This window comes from Alligator mississippiensis, chromosome 11, assembly GCF_030867095.1.
Source record: "Alligator mississippiensis isolate rAllMis1 chromosome 11, rAllMis1, whole genome shotgun sequence".
Classification (NCBI taxonomy): domain Eukaryota; kingdom Metazoa; phylum Chordata; order Crocodylia; family Alligatoridae; genus Alligator; species Alligator mississippiensis.
In genome coordinates, this window is record NC_081834.1 from 44,735,444 (window position 1) to 44,760,061 (window position 24,618).

The 24,618-nt window shown below is 50.2% G+C and overlaps 1 protein-coding gene across 2 annotated transcripts in view; it reads left to right on the plus strand.

Annotated features, from left to right (window-relative positions):
• The window catches only part of HEXA (hexosaminidase subunit alpha), a 34,538-nt gene extending 10,481 nt beyond the window's left edge, over positions 1-24,057 (plus strand). Inside the window, exons 7-14 of one of the 2 annotated variants that reach the window (XM_059714923.1) lie at positions 1,512-1,644; positions 2,157-2,337; positions 3,090-3,176; positions 3,666-3,738; positions 4,348-4,528; positions 4,950-5,040; positions 6,684-6,788; positions 24,035-24,057. In XM_059714923.1, coding sequence (XP_059570906.1) covers positions 1,512-1,644; positions 2,157-2,337; positions 3,090-3,176; positions 3,666-3,738; positions 4,348-4,528; positions 4,950-5,040; positions 6,684-6,788; positions 24,035-24,041 — 858 coding nt within the window. In that variant the 3' untranslated portion in view covers positions 24,042-24,057. Of the gene's footprint in view, positions 1-1,511; positions 1,645-2,156; positions 2,338-3,089; positions 3,177-3,665; positions 3,739-4,347; positions 4,529-4,949; positions 5,041-6,683; positions 6,789-9,413; positions 11,399-24,034 lie in introns of those variants that run through there. The other variant, XM_014604474.3, reaches the window with a different exon arrangement.
• Positions 24,058-24,618: the final 561 nt, after the last annotated feature.

Here is a 24,618-nt window from a genome sequence, read left to right on the forward strand (position 1 = left end):
CTGATGGGGTGCACCCAGAGAGTAATGGTGGATGGGTTCTACTCAACCTGGCGAGATGTGAGCAGTGGGGTACCCCAGGGCTCGGTCTTCGGGCCCACACTGCTTAACATCTTCATCAGCAACTTGGACGAGGGTGTGGAAAGCACGCTGTCCAAGTCTGCTGATGACACTAAGATGTGAGGCGAGGTGGACACACTTGAAGGGAGAGAGAGGCTGCAAATAGATTTAGACAGACTATAAAAGTGGGCGGACAAGAATAGGATGGGATTCAACGTAGACAAATGTAGGGTGCTGCACCTTGGGAGAAGGAATCCACAGCATACATACAGGCTGGGGAGTTCCCTTCTTGAAAGCACAGAGGCAGAAAGGGATCTTGGAGTTATTATTGACTCCAAGATGAACATGAGCCGCCAGTGCCAGACTGCAGCCAGCAAGGCCAGCCATACCTTGTCATGCATCCAAAGGTGCACCTCAAGCCGGTCCAGAGAGGTGATACTCCCCCTCTATGTGACTTTGGCCAGGCCACAGTTGGAGTACTGCGTCCAGTACTGGGCGCCGCACTTCAAAAGGGATGTGGCCAGCCTGGAGAGGGTTCAGAGGAGGGCCACCCGCTTGGTGAGAGGGCAGCAGGACAGGCCCTATGAGGAGAGACTGAAGGACCTGAACCTGTTCAGCCTCAGCAAGAGGAGGTTGAGGGGGGGCCTGGTGGCTACCTACAAGCTTATCAGGGGAGATCAACACCAAATAGGTAGAGCCCTTTTCTCCCCAGCACCACCTGGGGTGACGAGGAACAATGGTCATAAGCTGATGGAGAATAGATTTAAGTTAGAGATCAGAAGGCAATATTTTACAGTTAGGGTGGCCAAAATCTGGAACCAACTTCCCAGAGAAGTGGTCTTCGCCCCTACCTTGGGCAAATTCAAGAGGAGGTTGGACGATCACCTGTCTGGGGTCTTGTGAACCCAGCATTCATTCCTGCCGTGGCAGGGGGTCAGGCTAGATGATCTGTTCAGGTCCCTCCTGACCCTAGCTACTATGAAACTATGAGAGGCAACCAAACCTATGGAGCCATATGTGCCTCTCCCAGAGGCAGCTTTCCATCTTCCTTTGGTCTGCTGTGCCAGTGGTGTTAGCCAAGTAGATGTAAGGAGAGGACATGCATTTCCCTGGAGCTCTCTGCTCAGCCAGGAAGGCATACTGATCTGCTTTGAGGCACCAATAACAATTCTCAGCAGGAGTTGTCTGTCTGGCCTTCTACGTTCCCAGGCTGGCAGCAGCTGCCATAAAGTTAGCATCACTGTAGATGGGAGGCAGAACAGTGGTGCCTCTGAGCTGTACCCAGCCTTCATAGCCATTGCAAGTGTCCTGGAGATGAACACGGTGCCTTTCCTATGGGTGCAGAGGGGTCGCACTGGCAAACATCAGATTGGAGCAGGGCTGTTAAATTGGCACATGCTGAATTTGAAACCCTTGTGCAGTAGCAGTATCATGTGACTGTTTGTGCCTTCCAGGGGTCCTACAATCCCATCACCCATGTGTACACACCAAATGATGTGAAGCTGGTGATTGAACACGCTCGGCTCAGGGGGATCAGAGTGATACCTGAGTTTGACACGCCTGGCCACACTCTATCTTGGGGGCCAGGTAAGGAGTAGGGCCTGTCCAGGACCCTAGATCAAAGCGGGTAGATTAGGGGTTCTGGGGCCCTGCTCAGAGGTGGGTCTCAACAGTCCAGATTTGTAGCACAGATCTCCAACTAACTGTGTGCACCACCTTCCAAAGCCTGGCTTTTGGGGGCGACTGGTTTTTGACTTCTCTGAGCGTGTCTGATGCTTGAAGAGGTGGAAAGCAAGGCAGAGGGCAGGGAGGTACCCTCACCCAACTTTGCCCATGCACTCCTTGCTGCCCCTCTTGTCCAAATCCTATACCTGCAGTAACTTCTGCCAATGCCAGGAAGGTCTTGCATGGAGTCTTTGCTGCATTGTGTCCCTAAACTTTTCACATGTTGTACTCTGGTGTTCTCTCCTGGGCCAGGCCTTGAGGAGTGATGAATGTGGTCTTGGGAAGCTAGGAACATTGAGTGGCTTTGGCCAGTGCAGGGAAAGCTGGGGTTGCTTAAACCCTTCCTCACAGCATTGTGTTTGGTATTTACCCAGGTGCTCCTGGCTTGCTAACTCCCTGCTACATAGGCTCAAAACCCTCTGGGGCCTACGGGCCTGTGAACCCCATCCTCAACAGCACCTACCAGTTCATGGCCGTGCTCTTTAAGGAGGTCAGCAACGTGTTCCCAGACTTCTACCTTCACCTTGGTGGCGATGAGGTTGACTTTACATGCTGGTTGGTTATGCTTCTCTATCCTAGACCTTCTTGAGATCAGTCTGTGTTAGGGAGGGGAGAAGTGTGGGGGGAGGAGGGGGTCAAGGGGGTCTTGATATGGTACCACATTTTAGCATAGGCAGACTCCACATAGTGAAGTAACTGGGATATAATTGTCCAGTGGCTAGTGTCACAGCAGGGCTAAGAAGCCCCAAATGAGAAGGGTGCTATATGCATGCTTGCAAATAGGCTGTCCCTTACCCAGTGTAAATAGACAAGATGGGCACAGGGTGGGAGAGAATTCTTATGCCCATTCTTCAGAGATAGAAATGGGGCTCAGAGAGACCAAATGCTTTGGCCAAGTTCACACAGAGAGAATTTGAGGCAGAGCTGGGAATTGAACCCAAGTCTCCTCAGTCCCAGTCAAGTGCTTTGCCATTGACTGTCACCAGTGACTTTCAGCTGATGGGATAAAACAAACCAATTTGGAGTCCCTGGTCCTTAGTCTTGAGAGGCTGAATGAGTTGATCCACACTCACCATGGAGCTGTCTAAGGGAAGCTGACACTATTGGCTCAGTCAGAGGCAGCTCTTAGGCTTGGCTTCTGTTGGGATGCTGGGGCAGTGGCTGTTCACTATGGGATGGATAGGAAATGTGGGACAAGAATCATGGGACTTTCTTCCCTGTTAGTCTTGACACATTCCCCATTATGGTATCAGACACAGCTTGGTGCACCACTTAGCTTTTATCCTGCTCCTCTGTCTCTTACACAGGAGGTCAAATCCTGAAATCCGTTCCTTCATGCAGCAGATGGGGTTTGGCCACGACTACACTAAATTGGAATCTTTCTATATTCAGAGGTAAGGAGAACTTTGTTCAGAGTCTGCAGAGAACAGCCAGCTGCAGAGTGATGACTGGGGTCTTCAGTGGATTATAGGTCCACCCTGTTGCCATAGAAATCCCCATACCACCTTCTGGGAGCAGGTTCTTTGGGAATACCACTGACTCCAGTGTCAGTTATGGGAGGAGCCCAGGCACTGGCTTGTTGGGCAGGTTAACCCTAAACTGGCCCAGGGTGATGCAAACTAGCTCTTGAAGTGGGGTGAGGGGAGCCCTGCTTAGGATGAGGGGGAAAATGAAACAATTCCCTGTCTTGCTGTGATCATTAGGAATAGGTGCTATTCTTGTTCAGACGACCCCCCCCCCCCCCCCCCCCCCCCGCAAAAAAAAAAAAAAAAAGTATGCTGGAAGGTGGACTTGGGCATTACTTTGGTGGGGACAACAGAGGGAGAAGGTTGAACAGGGAGGAGCTATTTGTATTACAATAATCACACTCCTTTCTACTCTAGGCTGCTGGATATTGTTTCCTCCTATGGCAAGGGCTATGTGGTGTGGCAGGAGGTATTCGATAATGGCGTGAAGGTGAGACCTGCTTACCTTTCCTGGACTCCCCTTAGTTTTGGCAGCGTAGCAACTAGACCTGGCCAGCACACATCTGCTCCCTGCCCTTGGCATTCTTGGGAGGGGCCTGGCTGATTGGCAGTGGTGGGAGTACAACTGCTTTCTGTGTGGATCTTCTCCTGCCCTGTCCTGCAACTGGAAGAGCACAAAGATTGCCCTTGATGCTGGTGCTGTGTGGGGCTAGATTCTGCACACTCCCTCACCTGTTGGCTTTTTTGCTGTTTCACTGATTTCTTGTAGCCTCTTCCCAAAAGAGGAAAATCTTTAACCTTATCCTGGACACAGTGTCCCTTTAGGCCCTTTGTTCCCTTCACAGCAGGCAGTCACAACCTGCAGTTGTTCAGTTATACCCTAGTATAACTTATTCATTGCATGTGCCCTAGACCTGGTTAGGGGCTGGCTTACTCCAAAACTCACAGAAGGTAGGAAGGTTGTAATATTACAACCTGCTAGTGTTTGCTTTCAGGCCATCTGGCTGCTGCTTCTTGCCCATTAGGACAGTAGGGCTCTTGTAAGGGGGTCAGTTCACTGAATGTGAAGATCATGCAAGTTTCTCTTCCGTGGAGCCAGGTGAAGCCAGACACCATCATCCATGTGTGGAAGGAAGGCGCTGTGCCATACCAGCACAAGATGGCTCAGGTCACCAAAGCTGGCTACAGGGCTCTGCTCTCAGCCCCCTGGTACCTCAACCGCATCTCGTATGGGCAGGACTGGCTGGCGGCCTACAAGGTGGAGCCTTTGGAGTTTGCAGGTGTGTACCTTGTGTGTGTGTGGGCTGCACCAGAATTGTTCCAGGACTCTGTTGTGCCACCGTCTACACTGTGGTGCGGGAATTGTGGCCAGTCACTCATTTGACTGGTCCCTACCTCTGAAACAAATGAGTTTGAACATATCCTTGACTCCAGTTGCTGGCAGCTACTGTACTGGTCAGTAGATGAGGGCCAAACAGCTTTGTTGTGGGCATGAGACAGATGAATTCTTCTTCAGCACATGTGTTGAGTTGGGTGGGGGCCTCCAGAGCATAGAACTGAAGTCTCTCTGGGCTGTGTAACCTGGGGACTGTACCAGACTCTACCTCTGGGCTGCTGGTCCCAGGTTCACCTGTTGTCTTCTGACAGCTGAACTAGGTTTGAATTATCACCTGGTGGACCTAACAATGTCTCTTCTGATAGGTAGCTCTGAGCAGAAGGCCCTGGTGATTGGTGGAGAGGCCTGCATGTGGGGCGAATATGTGGATGTAACTAACCTGACCCCCCGACTCTGGTAAGAGAACCTATAGGAGGAGCAGGTGACTGGCTCCACCCCCTCCCTTTCCATTTTGAAGATTTTGGGTCTTATTCTCCACAGTGCTGTACACTGCAAGGAGCTCTGGTGGAGCTAGGTTGTTGCAAGAAGGGAAGCAGGGCCTCTGTGTATGTCAGTGCGAGCACAGCAGCTGCAGCGGGTGTGCCTGTGGCTGGATTTATGGCTGTGCCTGTATGAAAGGGAACAGCTCCCACATGATACGGTGAAGCTGTAGAGAGGAAAGTGGAAGGAAGTCCCGCATTTTGTGCAAGTTCATTGCAATTCAGAGCACATTGAACCTGTGCCTGGCAGTACTCAATAGAAAGTTCATGCAGTAGAGCACTCCCTGTGTTCGGAGTGTAGGGAATACTAGCAGATTCCACTAACCAGTGGTCTTCCATCTGGGTGCATACTCTGTAACAGCAGAGATCACACACCTGAAATGGTTGTAGATGAGCAATCACACTTCAGTGAGTACAGCTGGACTAGGCCTTTCTCTCCCCTCACTTGGGGCTTTCATCATTGTGGATTTCTGTGAAGCCCACCTGCATGTAATTGCTTTAGGCAGAGTGTAAATAACTTGTGCAATTCCAGTCTTCATATCTCCCTGGAATGGAGCTAACTGGCTGTTCTGGTCTGGCCCCAAGTTTTTTCTTTAAGACATGTCAAGGGATTCATTTTACCCTAGATGCACAGTGCTGAGTCAGCAATGCAGAGTGACCTTGCCTGCCTCTAAGCCTGCCATGCCCAGTGGATCTGGCTCCAGATTGTGTGGTGAAGAGTAGCTGTTAGTGGGGACACCTTTGTGGAGATGAGTCTTTAAGGTCTCCTTGGTGACTCTACTGCCTTTCTGCTTCCTTTTTGCTCCTCTGGCTCGCTGTTGGCTAGTACTTGCACTGAGTGACCTTTGCTCAGACAGGCCTTCGGAGGATTCACTGAGATAGCTGTGCTGCATCCTCTACTCTGGGGCTGGTAAATCTCAGCTTAGATTTATCTTCTCATTAGAACTTCTGTGTAGTGGAGGATTTCAGATGCTTGCTGCAGCACTGTGATGTCTGCTCTGCTATCATGCCCTGCTTAGTGGATGCAGATATGGCTCGGAAGGGTGTCTTGGGGTTCACACAGCTGTTTATTGGAGAAATACCAGGGAGGAGAACCAGCTGACTTTTTATTTTATTTTATTTTTTTACTTCTACATGTGCTTGCTTTATAGAGTGGGGGCTGAAATACCATCCCATATGCCACTCAGCTCAAGGCTTCCCTTCTCCTTCATTTACCTTTTAATCCCGGACACAAACTACCCCATACTAGCCCTCAGTCTTCTTAATTCTTGATCCAGTTTCTCCTGGAGTTGGTTAAACAGTGTTTCTACTGACCACACCCTTGGCAAAGCTCAGTGGTCTGGGTCTAGCAGTGCTTCTCCACCAACAGTGAAAGCTACCAGGTCCCCAAGCATTCCTTGCAGTGTTGATGCACCTGGCTGCTAGATGTGTATTTCTGCATCCATGGGAATGGCTTTATCCGATGGGGCAAGGCAGAAGTGACCAAGTGCTAACTGTCTTCCTTGTTGTCCTTTAATGTCCCAGAAAGACTAACTCCTTTCCATGCCTTACTTCCTGCAGGCCGAGAGCTGGGGCTGTAGCTGAGAGACTGTGGAGCAATGAGACAGTGAGAGATCCGCAGGATGCATATTACCGGCTGGCAGACTTTCGCTGCAAGCTACTCAGGTAATGTCCCTGTCTGTTGGAATATGGCTAGGGATGATGACTTCCGTTTGCACAGTTCCTTCCCACTAGGGACTCTAACTTGCCTCAGAGATGGGACAAAGGGAGTTGCCCAAAGACCTGGTGTGGAACACAGCAGAAGCAGTGAGAGGAATGGTGCATCTCTGGGGAGACCAGTAATGAGCTAAAACTTCACCAGGCTACTTGAGTTAATGCCATGCTCTTATGCCAAGTTTCCTGGGATCCTTAATGCCTGGGAGTGGGCAGGGCCTTCTTTCATAGATTTCATAGACATTAGGGCTGGAAGGGACCTCGGAAGATCATCGAGTCCAGCCCCCCGCCCAAAGGGCAGGACATCAGCTGGGGTCATAGGATCCCAGCAAGATAAGCATCCAGTTTGCTCTTGAAGGTGTTCAATGAAGGCGCTTGAACCACCTCCGGTGGCAGGCTGTTCCAGACCTTGGGGGCTCGGACAGTAAAGAAATCCTTCCTTATGTCCAGCCTGAAACGATCTTGAAGTAGTTTGTGACCATTCGACCTCGTCATCCCTTGGGGCGCTCTGGTGAACAAACATTCCCCCAGATACTGGTGGTCACCCCTGATAAACTTGTAGGTGGCCATCAGATCACCCCTGAGCCTGCGCTTTTCCAGGCTAAAGAGCCCCAGGGCTCTCAGCCTGTCATCGTAGGGTCTGCTTCCCTGACCTCTGATCATGCGCGTGGCTCTTCTCTGGACTCTCTCAAGCTTCTGCACATCCTTTTTGAATTGTGGAGCCCAAAACTGGACGCAGTACTCCAGCTGCGGCCTCACTAAGGCCGAGTACAGGGGGAGAATGACGTCCCAGGATTTGCTTTGTCCACCTCCAGAAGATGGCACCCCCCTACTGCTGCTGCAGCATTGTTTTGATGGTATTTCAAAGTGAAGAGTACCTCCTACATCAGGGCAGGCAATTATTTTGGGCAGAGGGCCACTTACCTAGTTTTGGCAGGCTGTCGAGGGCCACATGGGTAGCCCCACCCCGTGACAGGTGCCCCACCCCCTGGTCACCATCTTGGGACCAATGTCCCAATGTCTTGGTCCCATGAGAAGCTGGTGCTGAACATGGGGAAAAGCGGCCCCTTGCCCGCCCCATGGCCGGTGCTCCCTGCTGCAGATGCTTGCAGCCCACGTGGAGCTGTCCTGAGCAGGCACAGGCAGCCCCACACAGGCTGCAAGCAGCTACAGCATGGGGTGCCAGCCACAGAGCGAGTGAAGGGCAGCTTTTCCCCGTGCTCAGCACCAGCTTGTAACCCACCCCTGCTGCCAGCCTGGGCTCCGCACCAGGTCTGGGCTTGTCCATCAGGGCTGTGCATAGTGGCAGCAGCTGCGGCCCCCCACCACGTGCTGCACTGTGCAGTGTTGACTGCAGCTGCCCACCCAGAGCGCGCGCTGGGCAACCCACAGGCGGCTGTGGCAAACACTTCCTGGCACAGCCAGTTGGGGGAGGCTGCAGCTGCTGTTGCCACACACAGCCCCGATGGGCTAGCTCGGAGCTGGCATGGGGCCCAGGCTGGCAGCGGGGCCAGGTTTCAAGGTGGTGCTAAGCACGGGAGTGGGGAAAGCAGCCCCTTGCCACCCCGTGCCCAGCACTCTGTGCTGCAGCCACTCGCAGCCTGCTTGGGGCTGCCTGTGCCTGCTCTGGACAGCCGCGCATGGGCTGCGAGTGCCTGCAGCAGGGAGCGCTGGCCACAGGGTGGGGAAGGCACTGGGAAGGAGCCCAGGGAAAAACTGAGCATGGGGTGGGAAAAAAGTGGCCCCTCGCCCGCCCCGTGGCCAGCACTCCCTGTTGCAGCCATTTGCAGCTCACACGGGGCTGTCTGGAGCAGGCACAGGCATCCCCAGGCAGGTTGCGAGCAGCTGCAGCGTGGGGTGCCGGCCAAGGGGCAGGCAAAGGGCCGCTTTTCCTCCCCACTGCGCTCAGCTTTTCCCCAGGCCGCTTTTCCCTGGGCTCCTTCCCTGCCCTTCCTCCTCCCCCTTCCCCCCACAGTGCAGGGCAGTCACAGGGTCCCAGGCCAGAAGCCCCTGCTGGGGCTTCCAGCTGGTGGGGTGGGGCCGGGCGGGCCCTGCTGTTGTAGGAGTCCGCCGGGCTTCCCCTGAGTCCTACTGTCCTTGGTTCCTGTCATTTTTGACAGTAACCAAGAGCAGAGAAATATTAATTTTCTAAATTCTTTAGGGGCCCTGCGGGCCAGATAGAATGGCCTCATAGGCCGAATCTGGCCCACAGGCTGTATTTTGCCCACCCCTGCCCTACATTATTACCAATGCCATTTCTTGCAACATCCTGATTTTTATTTTTACTTGAGGGTCTTCCATCCAGGTAGCAATCAGAATGCCTCCTGCTTAACCTGTGAAAACCAGCTTCTACCCTCACTTTTGTCAGTACAAAAATTATTACCAAATAACTAAAAAATTCAGTACAGGGGCAAGAAGAGGTTACAATTTCCCTGCTTCACAAGTGTTGCATCTAAAATTCGCACCCCTATTGGTGCCCCAAAGGGAGATATCTCCCCTTTTAAGGACCTGAGAGTTTCAATGCCTGGGTTCTGTGCATCTGTCCCCACCTAACATCTGTGTGTCTTTCTCTTGTAGGCGTGGCATCCAGGCTGAGCCCCTCTACGTAGGTTACTGTGATCATGAATACAGCGGGTTCTGAGTGGAGGGCACTGCATTCCTTGCTGCATTGTCCCAAGTGCACTGATCTCTAAGGAAATTTGCTGGCCTCTGTATGTGAGAGGGAATCCCTGTTGTTCTTGTTCTATTGTAATGAGCTGATGTAGATGCTCTTTGCCTCTCTTATTTCTGTTTTCTTTACACTTTAAATCTTATAAAGAATAAGTCCAAAGAGGGAAGATGCCTTCTCATCCTCTGCCTGTGCCATGACAGGCTTTGTAAGGGAGCTTCTCTGTCTCCCATTGTCAGAGTATCTCTTTGGGATCAACTTTGTCATGGCAGCAGGGTTTCACAGGACTCGGTCTGCAGAAAGGTAATTTCCTGGCCACCGGAGGACAAGCCCTGGCTGGGTCTGAAGTGCTTGTTGTTGACACCTTACCTTTTGGTAGTCCAAGTGAGTGCCTTTTGCTGTGGAGGCTAGAGGACATATATATGTGTGGTGCTGCTTGAGGCACTTCTTGCATGTCCTCTTCTCCTTAACCAGTTTAGAAGGTCTTGCAGACTGCCCTGCCTCTGCCATTACTAGTGACTTAGAACAGCTCCCTTCTTCTCTATCTCCATGGTTCCCTACCCCTAGAAGCAGAGGCTTCAGCTCAGGGTTTGGCAGCTTCTGCCTGCCATGGCTGCTTATGGTGCTGTTGCTAAGTAGCTAGCCTGTCCTGGCTTGTACGTGCTTAGCTCTGGATGTACATGCTTAGCTCTGTTATTAGTGACTGATCTATATCTGTAGCTCAGACTCAGTCTTTCAGTGGGGAGGGACAAAAGGGTCTGACCAGATGAGTATGGTGACATTGTGGGGGAGGTATGGCATCTATAGTCCTAGAGGAGCTCAAGGTAAATCTCAAGCAACTAGGTTTTGTTTTTTTTAACAATGGTCACCTAACACACAAGTACGTAGGATTGGAAGGTGGTTTCTGGACTTTTTAGTCCAGTCCCCTATGTTAGCATCATACTATACACATGCTGGACTGTGGGTTTACCACATGACAAAAACCCACCTGTTCCCCCTAGGGAGGCCCAACATAGAACTGCAGAAGAGAACATTACACTAATGTGTAAACCAGAAGTGTCAGGCAGCAACTGCCAGGCTGTTCCCTCCTGTCCTTGCTCAGTTCTTTTTATTTTCTCATAAAGGTCCTGCCTGCATCCTTGTTGGAGTCTCCTTTTTATACTATTATCTTTCACGCTATGTGGCTCCACAGTTGCAAGGTCAGAGCCCTGGACTTGTAAACCGGGGGTTGTGAATTCAAACGTCACTGATGCATATGTCCCTTAAAGTCCCTTCCAGCTCCACAATGCTACTGAATAGCAAATTCTGTGTTTGTGCAGGGGGTTAGACTAGATGACCCTCAAGGCCCTGTGATTTCTGGGGCCCTTGCCCTGGGCTCTACTGCTGCCTGTTAGCCACTAGAATGGCACCCTGAGATCATCATCTGTGAGATCATCATCTAAACTTCCTTTTCATAGGAAGCTCTCAGTCCTGTGAATATGAAAAATCCTGTGTGAATCAGTCGGTGTGCTCAGCAGGTGTGTGCCACTGTCACCCCCTCCCTCCCCCGCACAGGACTTGACCAATCTCTCCAGTCTCCCAGGGTTAAATTCTCAGCAGGGAGACTGCGATCTGATTTCCTCCTCTGTCTCATTTCATTTTGAACACCACATGCAGAGTACATGGATAATACTCTATAAATGAGTCTAAACGCCAGTGCTTGTGGATGTTTAGCTCTCTCTACTGGGTTGGATACCTTGGGGAGACTCCTGTGGCCAGGCGGAGACATACTGCTATGGAACATTGCACACGCACATGGGTATCAGCCTTAAATGAGAGATTTCTATGCTGCTCGTTCTGTTGTTGCCAACTTTTTGCTATTGTTTTATTTTACATTAAAAAGACTACAGAGGCATCTGAGTTTGGGTTTATTTTTAACCTCAAGCACAGGGTTCCCAAATGGTAATGTGCGCTGCTGGTGGCATGCCAGCTTGTTGGAAGTTGTATGCCACAGACTTTTTGTTGCACACACGCGGCTGTTGAAAGCATTATAGTGCATTCAGGAAATGCCCAAGAAGCAGATGCCCCTCCCCTGGCACTGTTTCACCGTGACGGTGAATAACTGAGAAACTGTGCCAGCATAATAGTGTAAATGGTGTGTTTTGTGGCAGTGCAGGTGGGCAGATTGTAGTTGTGGCATGCAGCTGATTGGCTCTTTGCTAGATCTAGCAGCCAGTTTGCACCAGTTCCATGGCTTCAGCTACTGAAGTGAACTTGAAGCTCTGTATATCACTTAACAGCTGCTCTCTGACAAGAACCACCCACATGGGGCTCATTCAGAGCATACCCTACAGCTACAGGGAGCCCTGAGATCAAAGAGGCCTCCATGCAGAAAACCACAGCAGAGCAGGAGCTCACTCTGTCCTTTCCCCTGCATCTTGGGTCCCCATAGGGCTGTTGAGGAAAGGATTTGCTGTGTGTTCTCTGCAGACTAGAACAGGGAATAGAGGGAGTAGTGTTCAGGGTACGGTGGAACTATGAAACTCTGGATAAAATCCCGAGTGAACAGAGCTAAGGCAAGAGCTGCCTCAGTTTTCAGCACTAGAGCAGAGCTCCAGCTGCGTTTCTGCTCCACAGGAGCAGTCTTATGCAGTTTGTGCAGCTTTGCAGGCATCCAGGGACATTGCTGGTGACAGGTTTTGGAGCTGAACCTACTTGATGCCCCAAAAGAGGCACCTACCTCCAGGCAGGGCTCCCCCACCTCTTGATCTCTTCCTTCTGGGTTCTGTTCCCCATTTGCTTTTGCATAGGAGAGAGCCACAGCACAGTCACACGTATGCTTGAAATAGCGCACATTTTCCAAGAGCCGCTAAGACAGTTCTTATCCCTGCTCATCATTTACAAGTTTGAAGTCAAGAAAGTTTACTTTGCCTTGGGTTCAACAATAGGCCTAGTCAGAATCAGCAGGCTCTTCAGACTTAACAAGTTAAGGAGTCAAGCCATTGCCTGTCATTCAATAGGATACCAAAATATCCCAAGCTGTCACTTACAACACACTTGTTTGTAATTTGAACAACACAAAAGGCATAAATAATAGTGGTTGCTTCATCGTGTTTCTTCTTGATGTGCTGTCAGAACCTAACGTGTTTAAAAAGATGTTTATAATTAGACACAGTATTGGTTGGGAACTTTTTTTGATGAAATGTTTTTCTTCAGAGTATGCTGATGTGTTGAAATGGAAACTTTTTTGTAGAAATAAGTTCCTGATGACATTTTGTCAAAAAAGTTTCTTAGGTCAAAATGGAAGTTCTGGTCAAAACCAGAGACCGAGCGAGAACTTGTAATACTTAAGAATCAAGGCAATCTACATGCTCTTTGAGACTAGAGATCTGAACCTAGGTTTCTCATATTCCACATGGGTACCCTGCCCATTGGATTATTGTTCATGCATGCCTCTGTCTGCCTGCTTCTCTCCTTCCTATGAAAAATATTGAAGTCACTCTCATTCTGCTCTGCAGCAGAACACGAACCAAGATGGGAGTTCCTGTCTTTAGCCAGCCCTGGTATCGTCAACCCTTATAAGCTTCATAAGGTTTTTTTATGATGCAGTTCACGCATACTGAAGTCTATTAAGGCTTTACACTGTTCACAGAAAGGATACATTTGCATGCAGTGTTTCAGATATAATTCCCTTCAAGCTGAGAGCTGAACCAGTGAAGTTTAAGGACTGCTATTCTGAAACCTCAAAGGGAAGGTTCTGACTGTACCACTGGGAGAGAACAGATCTCCCTAACTTATTTATTTGCAGTTGTCCTATCATCATAAAGGTGCCCAGGAGGCCTGAAAGCCTCTAAAGGGCACAGTATTTGAAATCCAGCAAGAAATTGTTCTGACACAAGGAAAGCACCAGAAGAATGGTAAGATATCAATGCAGCTGCACAAGGAGCTTCTAGGATGCCTCAAATGCAAAAGGAAAACATAGGCAATGGAAAACAGATAGGTCACCAAGGAAGCGTACCAGGAAGCAGCAGAACCTGCAGGGATAAAAACTAGAAAGCAAAAGTAACAAATGAGCTGCACCTGGTGGGAAGAGTTAAAAGACAACAAGAGGAGGTTTTATAAGTGTACTGGCCAGAAAAGAAAGGAAGCAGCACAGCTGTTTCCTCACTGCCCGTATGGCACACATGTTGAATCCACTGTTAAATAGCTAGGGTGAACTCTTAAGATACAAGGAGGCCAAGCAACTCAACAGTTACTTTGCCTCAGTCTTCACAGAAGAATTCAGCTGCAACCAGACACCTAATAAAATTTTTTTTGGATAAGGGGACAAACTGAGACATGAGATAACAAGAAACAGAGAGCTTTTGATGGGTCTGAATGAATTCAAGTCAGCAGGGCCTGATGAACTTCATCCTAGGTTATTGAAGGAACTAGCAGAGATACTGGAGCTTTGGCAATAATATTTATGAAGTTGAGGGAGACTTCTTGGACTGGAAAAGGGCCAACAAAAAATAGCAAAAAGGAGGATGTGGGGAACTAGAGACTGGTTAGGCTCACCTTGATGCCCAGGAAGTTACTAAGGAAGTCCACTGGCAAGCATCTGGAGGAGGAAAGACTTATCACAAGTAGCTAGCATGGATTTACTAAGAATAAATACCAAGAAAACTTGATCTCCTCCTTTGGCCAATTGGTGGATGAAGAGAACACAGTGGACAGTGTCTCTGGACTTCAGCAAAGCTTTGATGAAGTCCCGCATGATCTCATAAATTGGAGAAATGTGGGCTGGACAAAACTACTGTAAAGTGAATGAAAACTGGCTCAAGGATAATTATAACTGGATTCATGTCAGAATGGCAGACTTGGCATGCCAGTGCTCCTGCTGGGACATAAGCATAGAGGTTCTTGACTAGAGGGTTTTGCCCTTCCATTCAGGGCCTGACCAATCACTATACATGACATCAGGAAGGAATTTTAACCCATGATCAGACTGGTACAGACTGAGAGTTTTTTTGCCTTCCTCTGTAGTGGGGGAGTGGCCCGCTTTCTTGGATCTCTCAGGCATATTTTAACAAAATTGCTGCGTAGAACTTGGGCCACCATTACCCCCCTGCTTTACTTGTGGCAGGTTAGGGTGCTATGTCTCATGTCAGGGTTGACTGCAGTTTGTCTAATAGATTAGACCAGGGATCAGCAACCCCCAGCACGCATGTAGGAGCATGGCATGCAAGACCATTTTCTTCAGCATGCCACAGCTGACCCAAGCTCTGGGAAGCTTCTGCCAGCAGCTGCCCAGAGCCCGGATCAGCTGCAGCCGGGAGGCTGCAAACAGCTGCATGGGGCTCCACAGCCCTGGCACCAGTTCCGTGGCTGTGGCAGCTGTGCATGCACCTCTGGGTGCATGGTCAGGAAAGGGTCTGGGGCAGTGCAACCCTGGCTCCTCCCCCACTGTCTGCCCAGAGGCATGTGTGCCACTGTTACCACTGCGGATCCAGTTCCAGGACTGTGGAGCCTGGCACAGATGTTTGCAGCCTTCCAGCCACCTGGTACAGCTGCCCAGAGCCTGGGGCGCCTGTGGAAGGCAGCCGGGAGGCTGCAAACAGCTGCTCTGGGCTCCAGAGCCCTGGCACAGGCTCCATGCATGCTTTGCTTGCAGCATCTGGTGGGAAAGGGGCCAGAGCAGCGTGACCCCAGCCCCTTTCCCGCCATCCACCCGGAGGCATGCATGCAGCCACTGCCAGCAATGAGGATTGGGCCCCTTGCTGCTCCCCCATCTCTGGCATGCCAAGTCAAGGCATGGGTGGAGGTTGTGGTGATTTTAGATAATGGATTTGTAGAGGATGTTTTGGACAGGAATAATCCTGCCTCAGGCAGGGTGGTTGGATTAATGGTCTCTGGAGAGCCCTTCGAGCCCTATTTCTCTATGATTCATTCCATGGTTGGGGTATAAGGCACCAACTTCCTACATGATTAACCATAAGCCGTATGTTGTCCCATTGAGATTAGTGGGATTGTTCCTGTTTTAAAGTGAAGGGCATAACTGGGACCTTTGTCCAGATGTTGATGGTAGTGGGGAGTAGTAATGGGAAGTGGATTTGTTCAGCTTTTTGAGGAAACTAATGCTTCAGTGCCTCAGTCTTTTTTCTAGTGCACAGTTTTGTTGGCACTTGCTTCTCTGTTTACCTACTGATGCCTAAAGGGAAAGGCAGAGATGGACACATCCTAATTGAAAGATGGTCAAAACTTTTTTGAGCAGAACATCTTTCTGTCAAAAGACATGGATTTCATTAAACTGAAACATTCTGTGTGGGCAAAAACAGTTTGACCTTCTTGAAATATTTTATTCCAACTTTCTTATTTTGACTCTGTTCCTATCATTGCTGCCCTCTTCCCTGCTAATTAGAAGGAACTGAAAGCAGGAGGGCTGGCCTTGCCCATCTTTGCTAAGCAGTTGAATTACCCTGGCATGATAACAAGAGCTGTCAGTGGTAGATGTACAAAAACAACCATTGCAAAAAATTTAAAGAGAGGTTTAGGGAGGGATATGTCATCCCTGCATCAATCTGTTCTGATCACAAGTGAAATGAGTCTGAGAGAGCTTCTCCAAATGTGGAAGAAACAGTACCCTGGGCTTGTAAAGCTCTGTGTGGAGCATTGACAGGCCTCTTGGGCATTCTTGAAATGTTGATTTTATTTCTAAAATAACATGTCTCATCTGATTGTAAGGAAAATCTTGAAAATGTGACCTGCATGTAACTGCTGGAGTGACAGCTGCCGGAGTTCACAACAGCAGCTGTGACTCACTCCTGTTGCCAGTGCTGAGGCTTTGATGTCATCAGCACTGAACCATTGCACTGCTCTTCAAACCATAAGAAAAAGGGAGGAAAGTTCAAATTGTAAAGATCTCCAAGGTGAATAGTCCTGTTTTCAGATGAGCCTTGGCTACATGTGGCAGGGCATCAGGTTGCTTTTCTTTTTCTAAAGATAGACTCAGCTTTCAGAGCCTGGGCCCCACTGGTATAGCTGGGATGTCTCTACCCTGTTTTGTATCTCATTCCAAAGAAGCTATGATTTGTGAGTGAGTTTAAGATGAACAACCAAGTGTCCATTTTAGTAACACAGGTATTTGTCTGCTAAAAAGTTTTTGTTGAGTGTAGTCCTCCGCTTTCCCTGCAATGCAGCAGCCCCGTGGAGAACATAATTCCACAAGTGGTGTTCGTAATTTTGTGACAAAGCTTGTGCAGATGCAAGAATTAAGGCTGCAGCATCTCCTCTTTGGGATACAGGAGCCTGTTGCCCCTATTCTCTCTCCTCATATGGCTGTCCTGTTTCCCCAAATATTATCTGCCTTTTTGCCACTGAGCAGAAGGAAGAGAGGGTGGGGCTGTACCTATTTGCATAAGGGAGCCGCTTTAGCCTGGCACCATAAAAGCAGTCCTTAGATGCACCAACAACAGCAGCTCCTGAATTCAACCCCTACCCTGTTGCAGTGGCTGGGGCTGGGGAGGGAGCCAGGGTGCAGCAGATGTGCAGGGGCTTTCTTCTGGCTGTGGAGGGTCGGGCAATGTGGCTGAGGTGCCGGCAGGGGGCAATGGTGGTCTGGGGATGATCTCCCCCTCTCCCATTCTGCTGGGAGCTGCAAGGCAGCAGCTTGGGCTCTGAGGGGGCGGCAGGCACAGAGGGAAAGGGGATTATTATCCCGTCCTATTTTTAAAAGTTGCTGCTGCTTTTCCCATGCAGCGTAAATTGTTACCTGCCTCGGGCGCCATTGTTCCTGCAAGAAGCTGGTGCAAGCAGGCAGCTGCTGCCTGCTGGGCGCAGCCTTGTGCCCTGAGTTGCTCTCTTTGCTCTGGGTTGCTGGGGCAGCGCAGGGCCTAGTTGGGCTGTGCGAGTGCAGAGCCTTGGCGCTGTCCTTTGTGCCTCAAGCCTGGTGGATTGGGCTGCAAACGGAGATCTCAGCCGCCCTTCGTGACAGGCAGGCGGGCTGGTCTGTTGGCAGTGGGCTTAGAGTGGCTGTGCCAGATCGGGGTGAAACCAACACATGCAGCAATATGGTATTAGATAGGCAGCAGCTGGATACTAAATTGGGGAGTGCAGCTGCAGAAATGGGGTACAAGAGCCCCCCAGTGCTCTGTCCTATCCTGGACTGCTTCTGGGCCTCGTGTGGGGGTGGCCAGCTGTAAGGTGGCTTCACAACCCAACTCTTTGGCCACCAGTGGCCAGCTGCTGGGGATGACCAGTAGCTGTTGGCTTGGCTCCTGGCCGTTGGGCTGCCCCGGAGGACAAAGGCTGGCTATCTCGTTCTCCGGGCTAGACTCAGGGGGTCGGCTTCCAGCCCTGGCTCACCATAGCGTCTGGTCTCAGTGCAGCGCTTCTCAAGTTTGGCTGGGGTCGCTGCAGGAGGAGGAGGGGACTGGGCTCACCCTCATTGCTGTCGATACTTGTTGCTTGTGACTGCACATCAAATGGGGCTTCGGCTTTGGCTGAGTCTCCCAAACCCCTCTGTGGGCCTGGAGCCACCCCTACTGAGTCTTGGGTGTCTGGAGAAGTGATCAGAGCCTTTTTAAACAGAGAAACTGTGGAGGAGGGTGACAGCAGACTCCTTGGCATGCTGGGAGCTGTATGGGGGAGGTGGAGAGCTGACGACCAAACTGATCCCTGGTGCTAGCATAGTCAGTGCTGGGTCTGGCTGTGTCACCCTGCTGCCCCACTCCCCTGCCCAGGACCCCCACGCTGCAGAGAGCGATACCAGGTAGCTGCCCTCTGGGAAGTAGGTTCTCTGCCTGCTTCATGCTGGCACCTGAGTGAAATGTGCCAAATTCAGCCACCAACTGTAGCCCAGGCGATGCCCGCCGTGGCATGGCTTTTTGGCATGGGATTGGGGAGAGCAGAAAAATGGCAGTACGGTTCAGCTGAGGTTTTGCCGCACAGCGTGGCAGGGTCCCCACGGTGCTTGGAGGGGGGTTGAGGAGAAGCAGATGGAAGTTAGTCATTGCTGTGGCGTCTGGTGCGGAGGAGTGAAAGCGCAGCCAATGGTGCCACCTGGCTGCTGGTAGCCTTGGCGTCAGAAACGCCGAGGCCCTGTCCCAGCACTGGCACTTCATGGTGGCGAATGACAGGCCAGCACGCCGACAGTTCAGTGGGAGTGAAAATGCTCCTTCATCTCTTAGAGGGGAAGGAAGAAGAGACCTAGGAAGCAAATAATTATAATCCAGGTCTGGTAATAACACAATTGTCAGTGTTGTGGTCTCTGCTCAGGGTGGCCTCTGCCTGCCAGGCTGTACTGGCCATACACCATGCCTACCTATCTGTTGCTGTTAGGAGTAGCTTTTTCTCCAGTATAGGCTGCTGGGAGGCAGGATTTGCTCACCATGAAACAGGGCAGTGAGACACATCAGTGCGCTCCATGTGATAGCTGAGGGCATGTGCAGACAGGGAGGGGCTCGTGCTGCTCTTGCCCTGATCTGTGCACACGTGCATTCATGGCCCGTGCTGATATACTTCCCGCTGCACACTCAGACACGAGCAGATGCATGCCTAGCTGTGCAGACATTCACAGCGATGTGTCCATCCCTGCATGCTTGGGTGCTACCGTATGCATGCAGCCATGTGGGTACAGGCATTTTATTGCTGAAGTAACCACTGTGCACAGGCCCTGGGACTGGCAGTGGTTTGTACCAACTTCCGGTTAATGCACCTGCCTTAGTGTGGCACAGGCAGGTAGAGGTAGCACTGTAGAAAGGGCCACGTGAATCCAGCTCTGCTGCTTCCTGCTCCAGAGGTAGCATCCAGCTGCCTCCCTGACTGGAAGCAGCTTATGCAAGTTAACACAGCACCAGGCAATGTCATAAGGTGTCTTTTCCACAGGCATGCAGGACTCTGCCTGGTGTTCTGGGACTGCTCGGGGAGCAGAAGGTAGCTGGTCCAGGACTTGTTTTACAAATGTAGGGGTAAAAAGTTGTTTTATGAGCTCTTCAGGCCTCTGGGATATGGCTCCAGCATTGAGGATGGCTTGAGGCAGTTGGTTATGTTGCATCTCTCACATTCAGGGAGGCCGAGGCACCTGCCTGTTCTGATATCACCCCATGGTCTCTCTCCTCCCCAGCACAGCTGCTTCCTTGCTGCCCATATGGCACACATGCGCAAACCATCACTGTTGTATACCTAGAGCACGTATACCCTCCATGCAACCTCTCAGCCCACAAGCCTGCAATTTTCCAGCCTGTAGCAACACCTACAGTCTGACACACTTGCACACCCCACTGTCCGAGAGCCCTTTCACATGCATCCGTGTTTCCCTACCCAACCAGTGGTAAATTCTTTGAAACCTGAATAGGGGAAGGTGGTTGACGGCGGAAATGAAAGCTGCCAGTCCCCTGGTTTTGCCTCAGCTGCAGATCGCTGGGTTGTAAACCTACTGGCTGTCCTCATCAAAGCATTCTGGTTGTTCAGAGCTGAGAGCAGGAGGGCATGGTTGGTGATCCCTGCCCCAGACAAGGGAGCCCGCTGATTCTTAAGCCCAAGCCTATTTGGACAGTGAGTGGCTGATTATCACCCTGATCATTTCTCAGCATTGGGGGTGCTGAGGGAAAAGTGCCCAAGAAAGAGCCTCACCAGTTTCGTGCTCTCCCCAGGTACGGTACTGCAGGGCATAGGTACCGAGGTCAGCTTGCCCTGTGCTGTCCTGCCAGGGTGCCCGAGTCCACTGGATCCAGGAGGGATTGTTCCTAGATCTCCTCGCCCTTTCCTCATGGCTTTCTGCTGATGCTGGCCTTTGGGGAGGGCATTGCCATAGGAGCTGACTGTGCGCTGGTATATGCAGGGATAGACCCCCTTCCTGGTAGCTCTGGACCAAGGCATGGATAGGACACACAAAGTTGGCTCCCTGTTGCCAGCCACTCCGTGGTCTTCCTGCAGGCCTCTCCTAACACTTTCTTGGGCTCTCTTCCGTCCACAGCCAGCTGAGGAGGGCTGTCTGGGGCAGGGGACCATGGGAGAGGTAGCCATCCTGCCACTTTTGTTTCCCCTTGGCCCATCCAGGCCTGTACGTCCCTTCTGCCTCAAGACAACTCCTCTTAGGGGTAGCTGCCCCACCTGGCTTTGGGAGCCCCGCAGCAGGGCAGGAGGGGGGTGTGTTGAGGTGCACGGAAGGGGAAGCGGGAGCTTGGATGGCAGCTGTTCATGTGCAGCATCAGTCCGGCGCTGTGCCCCGCTGTGCACACAGCCTCCCCTTGCTCCAGGCGCGGCTCTGCGGCAGTGCTGGTAGTTGCTGGCAAAGAAGGCTCATCCCAGAAGGTCAGGTTGGCTTCTTAGCAACAGCTTGCCAATGGGATTGGCAGGGTGTCTCCTGGTTGCTACGGCGGTTGCTGTGATACAGCAATTACCGCGCCAAAGAGCTGGAAGGTGAGTGGCCTAGGAAGGGGGTGGCAGGTCGGGCTGCAGGTGGCGTCTCATTACCCCATCCCTCCGCTCTGGCTGCTGGTTGCCATGGCCACGCCGTAGGATGGCTCTCTAATTGCACACAACACCCACCTGAGGGGCCATGATAAATACTGTGCCCAGCTCCTGCGAGCCTCACTGGTGAAATGCTGCCCCCACACCCACCTGCAACGCCGAATCCAGCTCCCCCATCCCTGAGAGTCACCGTTAAACACCCTCCCTGCCGGAAGGGCTCAGGCAGATGTATGCAGCCTCCACTCCCTGTTAAATGCTGCCCTTGCACCCCGGGACTGGCTCCAAACCGCTTTCTGTCCCTCCACTCTTTCAGTTGACTCCCCCACCTTTCGGGGCTCGGGTTAACAGTTTGGCAATGATAAGGAGTCAAAAGGTCACTTTCTTCTAACACTGAACAAGGAACTTTATTAGAACAGGGGACCCGATGCGCTCTCTAAAGCATCTGCCTTTATTTGCTTCAAGGTGGAGCTTCTGCTGCAGTCTCCCCAGCCCCTCTCCTGCTGGGCTTTTATTTTGGCTACAGTTTTGAGGAAGCAGCATGCACACTATATAGCTTGCCCATATTCTTTCTTTTTTCTGTACAAGCTGTCCTTAGCCAGAATGAATATTTAACAGCAGCGTATTGATCCAGACAAGTCACCTGCCTCAGCTCCCATACAGGTCTGCTCAACTTCTGGCCTGGTGGCTGGCTTTGTCTAGTTGATGCGTTTGGATCTTCAAAGCCCAGAGATGTAGTCATGCTCGCTAGGTCCAGGATTTGTCTCAACAGAGCCGCACTCTAGCTTTAGTGTGAGTGCCCTTTCTCTGGGGGTCACTGTGACTCAGCCAGGCTTCAGACAAGATAATGTGCTCTTCATTTCTATTGCATTTTGTGCCTCCTCTCGGTCTCAGATGTGTGAGACCTTAGGGTGCGGTGACAACAGCTGATGACCAATATTTTTGTGCACCCACTTATTTCAGCTTTGTCTCCTGCTGGCGGTGGGCTGCATTCCCACAGTTCCAGAAAGGCTGAGTTTTTTTATCACCTTCATATAATTTACTGTGAAGAGTACCTGTAAGTTATCTGGTATGATTCACCTATGACCCACACCGATTAATTGGTGTGAGGGTCTTTTGTTGCCAAAATTCATGCAGTGTTTTGCACTGCTTTCTCAGCCAGACCATTGTGGGTGGCTGGGATAAATATGCTTGAAGTGCTTCTGTATCCCTACAGGTTGGGATTTGAAGTTGACAAGCTGTAGCCTGTTATCAGAAGGAGGAAGTCACTTTTCCATTTCCCTGTGACCTGTTGATCCAAGGAAAAGGAAAATGTATACAAACCTCCCCAGTAGGTATTTCCCTTTCCATTCAATGGCACTAGGGCTATTTTTCTCCAAGGCCTATCAGTTAATGTGGACTGCACTGGACTCAATAGTTTTGGTCGATCCTCAAAAACTCTTGATCCTTGAGGAACACAGACTTTCTCCTGCAGTTCATGAAGAGTTCAGTCCCTTGGGAACAGATCAGCTCTGAATCGCTTCAAAATTCAATCATACCAAGAGACCACCTTGGTTCTGCTGCATTTCAAGGTGGTGACATTTCAGCCAGGACTTTGAGTTTTTCTACATCTGCTCATTCCTGCTCACTGGAGCAGCTGTAGAATGGAACTTGACAGCTGCTTGTCATTTGCATTGACGATTAAGTCAACTGTATTGATGAGTTGATCAATGGCTTTCAACATTTTCTTCCCAGCTGTGTGCGCTTAAGCAACTGGCTTAAGCAGTTTGGCTTGTCCCAGAAGCAGCAAGAGCTATTGAGGACTTAGACCTATCTCTGTAATATCTGTTCTCTGCTGTCTTCCAAACAGCTCCCTTGTTTCTACAAGCTAGTAGCTATTTTTTGGCATTCATTTTCCACATGGTATTATTTTAATTAGCCCCACTAGGTTGCATAAGCATAAGAACTACCATATAGGGTCAGACTCAAGGTCCATCTAGACAGTATCATGCCTTTGACAATGGCAAGTAGCAGATGCATTAGTGGAAAAGTATAAGGTACAGGCAGGGCATATGTAGGATAATCCATCCCTTGTCATCATCCCCTCAGTCACCTGCAGTTGTAGGTTTAGCGACATCCTGAAACCAAAGTTCATTTCTGACTGTTGTGAGTTATAGCCCTGGTGGAATCTGTCCTCCATACATTTCTCTAATCCTTCTTTGGGGCTTTGTTATCCTATTGGCCTCCATTGCTACATCCTGTAGCAGTGAGTTCCATAAATGAATTACACATTGTACAACAAAGGATTTGTGCTTGTTTTATACCTGCTACCTGGCAATTTCATTAGGTGACCTCTAGATTTTAGATTATAAAACATAGCGATCAATGGTTCCCTATTCATTCTCTCCACAGCATTCATGATTGTATAGATCCCTATCGTCTCCTCCCTCAGTTGTATTTTTCCAAGCTGAAAAGCCCTAGTCTTTTCTATTTCTCCTCATATGGAGGGTGTTCCAGATCCCATATATTACTTTCGTTATTCTTTCTCTACTTTTTGTCATACTACAAGAGCCTTTTTCAGATGGGGTAACCAGACTTGCACGCAATGTTCAATATGTGGGTGTCCCATGGGTTTATATAATAGTACAGTGATGTTCTGTGCTTTCCTACTGATTTCTAATGTTCTGTTGCCTTTTAGAGCACAGCTCCATATTGAGCCAATGCTTTTAGAAACACTCTCTACAATGACTCCAAGATCTCTATCTTCAGTAGTAATGGCTAATTCAGAGCCCATCATTGGGTATATTATAGTTACGGACATTTTCCCCCCATATGCATTACTCTGTATTTATCAATGCTGAATTGCAGCTGACACTTGATTACCCAGTCCCTTTTGTGAGATCTTTCTGTAACAAAGCCATCCACTTGGGATTTGACTATCTGGAATAATTTAGACTCAATTGAACCCTGCCCACTCACTGTTAATTCCATTTTCCAGGTCATTTATGAGTATGTTGAACAGCACAGGTCCCAGCCAGATCCCTTGGCAACCCCACTTTTTACCTTCTTCTGTTGTGAAAATTGACCATTTAATTCTGCCCTTTGTTTCCTACTTTTTAACCAGTTCTTGATCTGGGAGAGAGCCTTCACTCTGATGTCACAGCAGCTTAGTTTCTTGAAGAGTCTTTGGTGAAGGACCTCATTAAAAACTTTGATGAAAATCCAAGTACACGGACTCACCGGACTAGTTTTAGAGGAGTCAGGACAGATTTTGATCCCAGGGACAAAATCTTTCCCAGATGTACACTGACATATGGAACTCCACTGACTTCACCAGATTTATGCCAGCATGATTCAGACTCCAGAGCGGTTATTTTTTCTTTGTTGGGAGAGAGAGATGAACTGGCACAGACTCAAGATTTCACCTGGCGTAACCTCCTCCCAGGTGTTGTTGGCAGGTCCATGACCAGGCCCTGGGTGTCTCCAAGGATCTTTTCTAACATAGTCTCCTCTGTATCACTCTACTATGCACATAGGCCCTACCTTGAAGCCCAGTGAAATTCATAGGACCATTGGGCCAGGCTGTTGGTTCTGGTTACTGCTCTGATATGGGATGAGTCGCTAAGAGAATGTCTATGCTGTGTCTCTAGAGTGTTTGCAGAGGGACAGTCTTGAGTACCTGCCGCCCAACCACTTCCACTTCCACCC